The sequence below is a fragment of the Bubalus kerabau genome, chromosome 8 (genome assembly GCF_029407905.1).
Source record: "Bubalus kerabau isolate K-KA32 ecotype Philippines breed swamp buffalo chromosome 8, PCC_UOA_SB_1v2, whole genome shotgun sequence".
NCBI lineage: Eukaryota > Metazoa > Chordata > Mammalia > Artiodactyla > Bovidae > Bubalus > Bubalus kerabau.
In genome coordinates this window covers 108,954,296-108,964,493 of record NC_073631.1, presented here as the reverse complement: position 1 = coordinate 108,964,493, position 10,198 = coordinate 108,954,296, and the positions used below count along the sequence as shown (strand labels likewise).

Below are 10,198 nucleotides of genomic sequence, written 5' to 3'. Positions count from 1 at the left end.
CTATCGAGGCCTGGAAGGGAGGCAGTCACCCTCACAGCCACTTCCTGAGCTAGGGCAGAAGTGTTTTTGTCCCAGAGGCACCTGATCATGCAGGGCTGTGCCTTGGCTGTTGGCACAGAGATACACGGCTGAGTCTGTCAGCTCCAAGGAGCTCAGGTTCATCTGAGAGCTAGAGTCACGGAACTGTTCACCTGAGAATCGATCTGGCATGTTTCCTTTCTCATTCTCTCGCCCATTATAATACTGAACAAGGAACTGGGGGCCCTGGCCCAGGGCCTGTTGGTACCAGGATACAGAGAGGTGTCCAGACTCAGGGGAACATCTCAGTATCACTTGCTGCTTTCTTGATTTGATCAGATATTTGGGGGTCTGGGTGACGCCAGAATCCACCAGACCTGTTGGGAAGGAGACAGAAGGAAGCTGAGGGCAGAGCACAGGGGAGACTCCTGTTGCAGCCCTCATCGCCAGGCTTCTATCTCAGGGAGGCAAAGACATCTCAGAAGCTCCCACACTGTGTCCAGGACTCACCTGCTCCCAGGAGGCAGAGAGTCACACAACAGAGGAGCCTGGAGCCCATGGCAGCATCAGGACCCAGGACTGCTGCTGGCTGGAGGCAGGGCTCCTGGGGTGAGTGGTGTAAAGTGCTGACCCTCCTGTTCCCTGATTGGAGCACTGGCCTATGACGTCACTGCTCTGTGTCTCTGCAGGCTGCCCTTATCCCCAGAACCCCTTGGCAGGACCCAGGGCTGGCTCCTCTATGCCATTCCCTGTCCTGACAGCCGCCAGGAAGGATAGGTGTGAGGGGAGCTTCGTCCCCTGGTCCCATGTGTCCACACACATTTGTTCTGCTCCGTCTGACCCTGCCTGACACCCAGCCCTCACCAGATACCCCAACTTCTCACCCTCCCCTTCCCATGCTGCTCCACAGATGGCCCCCTGGGCACATCCTGAGGCTCCAGGCAGGACCCCTCTTCCCTGAGTAGAGAGGAGTCTGTGCTGGCTCCATGTGTCCCAGGACCACTCAGGGAACTCAAACCTGCTGCCAGGTGCAGGCATGTAGCCAAGGTTCCCTTAAGCTTCCTTCTCCAGGTGACTCTCAACCCCTCCCAGGGCACCCTGCTTACCATGGAAACACAGTGCCTCCTAGTGGCCGAAGGTCCATGGTCTCATGGATTTGCAGCCTCTGTTTGAAGCAAGGGTTCAAAAATCCCACACCCTGAATACAAACACATACACACACACATATCTGTTCTACTGCCTTCCTAGCCTGGCTGATTAGGGTTGATCTTCAAATCCACTCTTAGCCTCTGGAGGTAGAAGACTGTATGATCTGACCGTTTTCCTAACAAGGAAATCATTGCTTCACCACTACAATGATGGTAGTTAGCTAAAATGGAAATATATGTCATAAAATAAACGCTCAGAGGATCTCAAGTGAATCTGCCTGCAAACATGTCTTCATAACTACTTCTGATTGATCAGAGGCATGTATTTTCAGATTTCCTATTGAAATGTGTATTAACCTATTTATTTCCTATGAACTTGTAAATCTTGATATAATAAGATACCATGGAGGAAATATTTTGACTTTGAGAATATTTCTCTGAAGGAAATGGTGGCAACCTGGTCCAGGTTAATTGAGATGCTAAGAAAGAGGGGCAGGAAGGAGAACACACACCCCCCGCCTGTCTCTCCTCCTGGGAATGGACTCCCAAGGGATTTTGGCTGGTTTCCAATTAACTGAGGTTGTTTTCTCTTTGATGACCCCAAGAACTTGCTCAAACACGACCGTTTATGCTTGGTTACAAAGTTCCCTGTGTCATGGGAAGGGACATGACCCAGATGAGGGGAGAGAAGTGTGTCTGGACAGAGAGGGCAGGGGAGCTGAGCCCAAGGCAGTAAAGGAGGAAAGACCCGCCCCTCTGGTGGGCAAGAGCAGGGAGCACTTGAAAGCTAGGCTGCCGGAGAAACTACCAGAGAGACAGCAATGAGGTTCTGGGAGAGACAAGAGGGTCTAGATATATCTGATTTATTAATATTCTTCCCTTCTGGAGGTCTTAAGCTGATGAGGAAGACTCAGAACTAGTCAGAACTGGATGCTTTCTGAACTGCATCCAGGGAGGATGCAAAGGAAAGACAGAGACTGATGGTGGACATGTGTCTGAGAGTCCCTGGGGTCAAATCCAGGCCTGTCCAGGTCACACATCAGGGTCACAGTGCTGGCACGTGGTCCCCAGGGCATTAGGTTCCCAGTGCTAGGATCCTGCATGTAGGCCCTTGTCTTTTTCAACAGAGAGCAGGTGACCCTGCTGCGCCCTGGAGTAACTGCTGGCACAGAAGTACACAACTGTCTGGGACCAGTTGGCAGACTCCAGCATGAGAGGGGAGTTCTCTGTGTTTGATCTAGTGACGCTGTACCCGTCGGGCATGTCTCCTGCCTCCCTAGTGTGCACACCAGCTGAGTAATGGATCAGCCTCAGCCCGTGTCCCAGGTCTTGTCGATACCAGTACATGAGGTCATGACCCAGATCCTGAGTACATTTCAGTGTCATGCTCTGTCCTGTCCTCACGACCTGGAATCTGGGGTCCTGAGTGACCCCAGCATGGACCGCCCCTGTGGAGAAGGAGGACCGATGCTGCAGTCACAGCGGACAGGCTTAGTGCTTGCACCCCGAAGGGGACCCTGTCCCCAGGACTCACCTGCCTGCAGGAGACAGAAGACCATACAGCCCAGGAGGCAGGGGCTCATGGGGGGGCAGGGCAGGCGGAGGGCCTTCTGAGGTGTGTGTGGATGAGAGGGGAGAGGGGCTCTCCAGGGAGTCCTTCTGAGATGTCACTGTCCATGCCAGGCCCCAGAGCCAACCTGTCACTCAGGGGGCCACGCCCCTTCCCCCAGAGGCTCAAATCAGAAATGAACCTAAGTGAACAGTTCACAACAGGGAGACCCATCCGGCTTAATGGGCATCAGCCTCACAATTGTTGTAACCTTTCTGTAAACAGTGTGCAGTTTTATCTATACTTCATTGCGAAGTTAATCTTCATAAATGTGTATATTACTTTAATTCATCTACATATTTCTATAGCTCTGCATCTTTGGAAATTCCCTCTAGCTTCCTGCTCTCCTTTATGATATGTGTCCCAGTAGGACTTCAAGGCCCATTTCTGCTTTAATTGATCACAGCCCTGAGAATGGCCCTCCACCTACCATGTTTCTCCAGGTATCTGCTCCCAACCTCATTGAAGGCTCATCAACATTTGAGGAATTGTTTGGATCTGTTCTTATCAACTCACTGACAGACAGTCCACCTGCCAAAGGCAGGCACAGCTCCTTCATGTTCACAGGAGCCCCCCCCTTCCCATGTCGGGAGAGACCTCAGGCCTGTGACCCTCCTTTCTGGGTGGAGAGAAGCTGGTTGCCCAGCACAGGACGACGGATTGGCAGAATGTAATGCAGATTTAGGAACACCATGGTGAGACGTGGCACCAGGGTAAGTGAAAAGTGCTCTTATTTGAGACATTCTTTTCATGGGAATACCTCCTTGTGATGCGTGGCTGCCATTCATTGAGTAACAGTTCATATCACAGAGCCCCAAACTGTATCTTGTTACACATAACACAACGCATATATGTAACTTGCTCTGTATGGAGATGGTTCCATGAGGAAAGGGACCACAGGTGTTGAAAAGAAACCTGAGCTGCAATCCTAGCTGTAACAGTCATGAAGTATGAGATCTGGGCAATTCACATCCCCTCAGATATATAAACAGTTAAAATAATACTTACCTTGCATGATCTTAGTGAGCATTACAACATATCAAGAAATGAATGTCTGGGAAAATCTATTGCTCTAGCAGAGATTGGGCTTGGCACACTGGCAGCCAACATGCTCACCACCACTTCCTGAGCTGGGGCAGGAGAGTTTTCGTCCCAGAGGCACCTGATCATGCAGGGCTGTGTCTTGGCTGCTGGCACAGAGATACACAGCTGAGTCCGTCAGCTCCAAGGAAGTCAAGTTCAGCTCAGAGCTAGAGTCATTGAACTGTTTTCCTGAGAATCGATCTGATAGGTTTCCTTTCTCATTCTCTTGCCTGTTGAAATACTGAATGAGGAATTGTGGGCCCTGGCCCAGGACCTGTTGGTACCAGTACACAGATCGGTGTCCAGACTCAGGGGAACATCTCAGTGTCACTTGCTGTTTTCTTGATTTGATCAGGTACTTGGGGGTCTGGGTGACTTCAGAATCCACCAGGCCTGTTGGGGAGGAGACAAGGAAGCTGAGAACAGAGCACAGGGAAGCCTCCTGCTGCAGCCCTCATCGCCAAGCCTCTATCTCAGGGAGGCAAAGACATCTCAGAAGCTCCCACACTGTGTCCAGGACTCACCTGCTCCCAGGAGGCTTAGAGTCACACAGCAGAGGAGCCTGGAGCCCATGGCAGCATCAGGAACCCAGGACTACTGCTGGCTGGGGGCGGGGCTTCTGGGGTGAGTGGTGTAGAGTGCTGACCCTCCTGCTTCCCTGATTGGAGCATTTGCCTATGATATCACTGCTCTGTGCCTCTGCAGGCTGCCCTTGTCCACGGGACCCCTTGGCAGGACCCAGGGCTGGTTCCTCTAAGCCATTCCTTGTTCTGCACAGCCCCTCAGCCAAGGGTGGGTGTGAAGAGAGCACTGTGCCCATGTCCCCATATGCCCATAACATGCCTTTTTCTTCTCTTCCTGTCCTTGCCAGACACTCATCACCCAGCCCTCACCAGCCACACTAATCCCTTCACCCTCCACTCCCATGCTGCTCCAGGAGAAGATTCCCTGGGCGTATCCTGAAGCTCCAGGCATGTCCCCATTGCCCTGGGCAGTGAGGAGTCTGTGCTGAGTCCATGCATCCCTGGACTACTCAGGGAGCTCAAACCTACTTTCTGATGCAGGCATGTAGCCAAGGTTCCCCTAAGCTACCCTCTCCAGGGTGACTCTCAACCCCTCCATCACACCCTGCTTACCATGGGCCCACAGTGCCTCCTAGACGCCAATGGTTTCATGGATCTGTGCCTTCCATCTAAAACAAGAATACAAATTCCCCGCACTCCACACTTTCAACCCCTACTCACACACACACACACACACACACACATACACACATCCTTCATCTGCTGCCTTCCCAGCCTGGATGAATTAGGGTTGATCTTCAAGTCTAGTCTTAGCCTGTGGAGGTAAAAGACTGTATGATCAGACATTTATACTAAGAAGGAAATAAGTGCAGCACTAGATTCCAGAATCTGGTTCCCTAACCCTAGGGCAGGCTCATCGACACTTGAGGAATCCTTGCGCTCCCTTTCTTATTAATTCACAGACTGACAGGGTGCCTGTCACACGCAGGCTCGGCGCCTTCATGTCCACCTGAGCACATGCTTCTCGTCGTGTCTGAGGGGTAGGGGAGCAGCAAGCCGAACCGCCTCAGGCCTGTGACCCAGCTTGCTTTGAGGAGAGAAGCTGGTTGCCCAGCACCACGGATGACATGTTGGCACAAAGGAGTACAGACGTGGGAGGGATGTTGGGAGAGATGGCTGACCCCAGGGTAAAGGAAAAATGCTCTGATTTTACCTGAGACATCCATTGCATGGAGGTACTTCCTTGTGAAGCGGTCAGCCATTCAGTAACCGATATCCTGGAGCCCCAGACTGTATCCCATGCACAAACCTCACATTTGGAATGACCCTGCACTAGCTGCCATGCTCTGCTGCTGTGATTTTCAAATTCTCAATATTTTCTGAACCTGAATATCATGCACGTGGTCCTGAGTGGGTGACCGTAGTGACCTCCTGATGAGCTGGTTTCCATGGAACCCGATCGCTCGTCTGGGGTCTGGGTGACTAACCATTCCCTGGGCCTCAGAGACAAAAACACAGAAAGTAAAGCCAGAAGCAATGAATGAGCTCGATGTTGTAGCCACAAAAAAGCCTTGAATCAGGGCCTGACAAGGCCATGGGATCCATTCCTGTGCTCAGAATGTCTCTGGTCCAAGAGACAGTGAGACCCACAGGGCAGGAGACTAGTGACCAGACCAGGGCGCTACAGAAAGGGGGACTTTTCAATTCAACTCCTGTGACTCGAACACTGGGGTCAAATCAAAGGCAAGCCTTCTCCTGACATGAAATGATCTCTCACCAAATTGCTGCTGCTGGTTGCCTGCTCAGTCCCAGCACCAGTGTGTGAGCAGGAGGCCTTGCTGTGTGCATATCACATGGGACCTCAATGGAATTTCCTAGGAGATGAGGACTTCCTCTCAAAATAGCATCATAGAATCATTTCCGATAATGTGTGCATGAGAAAAGAAATTTATGAACGTGCATTAAAAAAAAAAAAACACACACCTTGTTCCAGCAGAAAAGACCATTGGATGGTCATTTTCCAAGCCATCCATCTCCAGATAGGATAGTCCCTGACATGGATATGGTACTCACATGCTTTCAAGAACTTCTTCAACCAAAATACTTTCCAGGAACAATCGCTTAAATATTTAGCTCTGGGCTAAAGAGGACTTAAAAAAAAAATGACGGCAACAGAAATCATACTGCTGGTTGTCAGGGAAGGAGACAGGCCTGGGAATGGGGCCTCAGAGGATTTTTGGTGATGAAATGTTCTCAGCCTTTATAGGTGAACGTTCCGTGGGCACACACACATGGATTGATCGGAACCATTCATCTGTTCACTGTACAGTGTGTAATGTTACTGTATATACAGCGGACCCCTTGGACCACACGATTTTGAATTTCATGCGTTCAGTTTTGTGTGGAGTTTTTAATAGATACTAACTACAGACTTTGTTGTTCATCTGGTAAAGAATCTGCCTGCAGTGTGAGAGACCTGAGTTGGATCCCTGGGTTGGGAAGATCTGCTGGAGAAGGGAAAGACTACCCACTCCAGTACTCTGGCCTGGAGAGAATTTATATTTCAGGGACTGTATAGTCCATGGGGTTGCAAAGAGTCAGACACGATTGAGTGACATTCACTTTCACTTTTCACAGTACCACACAACTGTGGCTGGTTGAATCTGTGGATGTGAAATCATAAACAGGGTTGACTGAATTTTAAACAAATTTTACAGCAGGGTTAAGGCTGGTTCAGGGCCCCCAAACTTCACATTATTCAAATGTTAACTATAATTCATATGGCAATAAAGTTAATGTAAAAACGCCTGAGGGTAAGTTACACGCTCTGTTTATCTCATGTATGGAACCGGCAAGCATAATTACTTTCTTTCCTATGACATCTGAAGTCCTCAAGTATAGGGTTTGAAGTCAAAATGTGTCCATATCTACTTTTGCACCTAAGAAGCACTAGAGGAGACTGTCAGAGATTAGCAAAGGGAGTGAAGAAATCCAGAGTCCTGTCACCTGCCAGGGACTTCATGCTTACTAAATTCTTGGGAAGCCCTGGAAGGTGGTGTCCTGACTAACATAATATGTCAACTAGACTCTGCCTTGGATATTTAGTTTTATTTTTTGGGTGCTCCAAAGAGGGATATTTTTTGGCTCAGACGGTAAAGCGTCTGCCCGCAATGTGGAAGACCCGGGTTCAATCCCTGGAAGATGCCCTGGAGAAGGAAATGGCAACCCACTCCAATATTCTTGCCTAGAAAATTCCATGGATGGAGGAGCCTCGTGGGCTACAGTCCATGGAGTCACAAAGAGTCGGACATGACTGAGCGACTTCACCTTCAACATGTGAATAGGTATGTTTTAATAATAGATTAGATTAACATTTTAATTCGTAAAGCAGATGACCCTCCATAATGTCAGTGGCCTTCATAAAACCAGGTGAAGAGATGAATAGATGAAAAAACTGATCCTCCCCCAAGAAAGAGATAATTGTCAGCTGATGGCCTTCACACTGGACCGTTAGTTCTTCTGCTTTTGAACTTAAACATCAGCTCCCCTCAGTCTCTAGTAGCACCAGACCCGCTTGCAGCATTTGGACTTACCAGTCTTAACAACTTTGTGAGCCAATTGCTTTAAAACGTGTATGTGCGATACTGGATGCTTGGGGCTGGTGCACTGGGAGGACCCAGAGGGATGGAATGGGGAGGGAGGAGGGAGGAGGGTTCAGGATGGGGAACACATGTATACCTGTGGCGGATTCATTTTGATATTTGGCAAAACTAATACAATTATGTAAAGTTTAAAAAATAAAATTAAATTAAAAAAAAATTATACACATGTAAACCAAAAAAAAAAATAATAAAACGTGTATGTGTGTATGTGTGTGTTTGTGTGCATGTGTGTGTGTTTCTGTGTATTATTTATTCTATGTGGGGGAAAGTTTTATGGGGGCAAAGACCAAAAGTGATGAGGACAGGCTTGAATCAAATCCCTTGCTCTGAAAGCAGTGACAAATAAGATGTGGACAAGTCAGTTCCCCTCAGATGTATAAACAGGTAAAATAATATTTACCTAGCATGATCTTTGGGAGCATTAAAACAGAGCAGAGGAAGAATTTCTGGGAGAGTCTATCGGATCTATCGAGGCCTGGAAGGGAGGCAGTCACCCTCACAGCCACTTCCTGAGCTAGGGCAGAAGTGTTTTTGTCCCAGAGGCACCTGATCATGCAGGGCTGTGTCTTGCTGCTGGCACAGAGATACACGGCTGAGTCTGTCAGCTCCAAGGAGCTCAGATTCATCTGAGAGCTAGAGTCACCGAACTGTTCAACTGAGAATCGATCTGGCATGTTTCCTTTCTCATTCTCTTGCCCATTATAATACTGAACAAGGAACTGGGGGCCCTGGCCCAGGGCCTGTTGGTACCAGTATACAGAGAGGTGTCCAGACTCAGGGGAACATCTCAGTATCACTTGCTGCTTTCTTGGTTTGATCAGATATTTGGGGGTCTGGGTGACGCCAGAATCCACCAGACCTGTTGGGAAGGAGACAGAAGGAAGCTGAGGGCAGAGCACAGGGGAGCCTCCTGTTGCAGCCCTCATCACCAGGCTTCTATCTCAGGAAGGCAAAGACATCTCAGAAGCTCCCACACTGTGTCCAGGACTCACCTGCTCCCAGGAGGCAGAGAGTCACACAACAGAGGAGCCTGGAGCCCATGGCAGCATCAGGACCCAGGACTGCTGCTGGCTGGGGGCAGGGCTCCTGGGGTGAGTGGTGTAAAGTGCTGACCCTCCTGTTCCCTGATTGGAGCACTGGCCTATGACGTCACTGCTCTGTGTCTCTGCAGGCTGCCCTTATCCCCAGGACCCCTTGGCAGGACCCAGGGCTGGCTCCTCTATGCCATTCCCTGTCCTGACAGCCGCCAGGAAGGATAGGTGTGAGGGGAGCTTCGTCCCCTGGTCCCATGTGTCCACACACATTTGTTCTGCTCCGTCTGACCCTGCCTGACACCCAGCCCTCACCAGATAACCCAACTTCTCACCCTCCCCTTCCCATGCTGCTCCACAGATGGCCCCCTGGGCACATCCTGAGCCTCCAGGCACAACCCCTCTTCCCTGAGCAGAGAGGAGTCTGTGCTGGCTCCATGTGTCCCAGGACCACTCAGGGAACTCAAACCTGCTCCCAGGTGCAGGCATGTAGCCAAGGTTCCCTTAAGCTTCCTTCTCCAGGTGACTCTCAACCCCTCCCAGGGCACCCTGCTTACCATGGAAACACAGTGCCTCCTAGTGGCCGAAGGTCCATGGTCTCATGGATTTGCAGCCTCTGAAGCAAGGTTTCAAAAATCCCACACCCTAAATACAAACACATACACACACACATATCTGTTCTACTGCCTTCCTAGCCTGGCTGATTAGGGTTGATCTTCAAATCCACTCTTAGCCTCTGGAGGTAGAAGACTGTATGATCTGACCGTTTTCCTAACAAGGAAATCATTGCTTCACCACTACAATGATGGTAGTTAGCTAAAATGGAAATATATGTCATAAAATAAACGCTCAGAGGATCTCAAGTGAATCTGCCTGCAAACATGTCTTCATAACTACTTCTGATTGATCAGAGGCATATATTTTCAGATTTCCTATTGAAATGTGTATTAACCTATTTATTTCCTATGAACTTGTAAATCTTGATATAATAAGATACCATGGAGGATGTATTTTGACTTTGAGAATATTTCTCTGAAGGAAATGGTGGCAACCTGGTCCAGGTTAATTGAGATGCTAAGAAAGAGGGGCAGGAAGGAGAACACACACCCCCCGCCTGTCTCTC

The 10,198-nt window shown here is 49.5% G+C and overlaps 4 gene segments (V, D, J or C); all 4 read right to left on the bottom strand.

The window, feature by feature from the left end:
* LOC129658392 (T cell receptor beta variable 9-like) lies at positions 1–577 on the bottom strand. The segment is given in 2 exon segments: positions 1–395; positions 529–577. Coding segments are annotated over 2 exon segments (444 nt in total).
* Positions 578–2,255: 1,678 nt separating this feature from the next.
* LOC129658688 (T cell receptor beta variable 6-5-like) lies at positions 2,256–2,749 on the bottom strand. The segment is given in 2 exon segments: positions 2,256–2,614; positions 2,701–2,749. Coding segments are annotated over 2 exon segments (408 nt in total).
* Positions 2,750–3,847: 1,098 nt separating this feature from the next.
* Positions 3,848–5,644, bottom strand: LOC129658391 (T cell receptor beta variable 5-6-like). The segment is given in 2 exon segments: positions 3,848–4,251; positions 5,596–5,644. Coding segments are annotated over 2 exon segments (453 nt in total).
* A 2,737-nt stretch (positions 5,645–8,381) lies between these two features.
* Positions 8,382–9,085, bottom strand: LOC129658687 (T cell receptor beta variable 9-like). The segment is given in 2 exon segments: positions 8,382–8,903; positions 9,037–9,085. Coding segments are annotated over 2 exon segments (540 nt in total).
* Between the last annotated feature and the right edge of the window lie 1,113 nt (positions 9,086–10,198).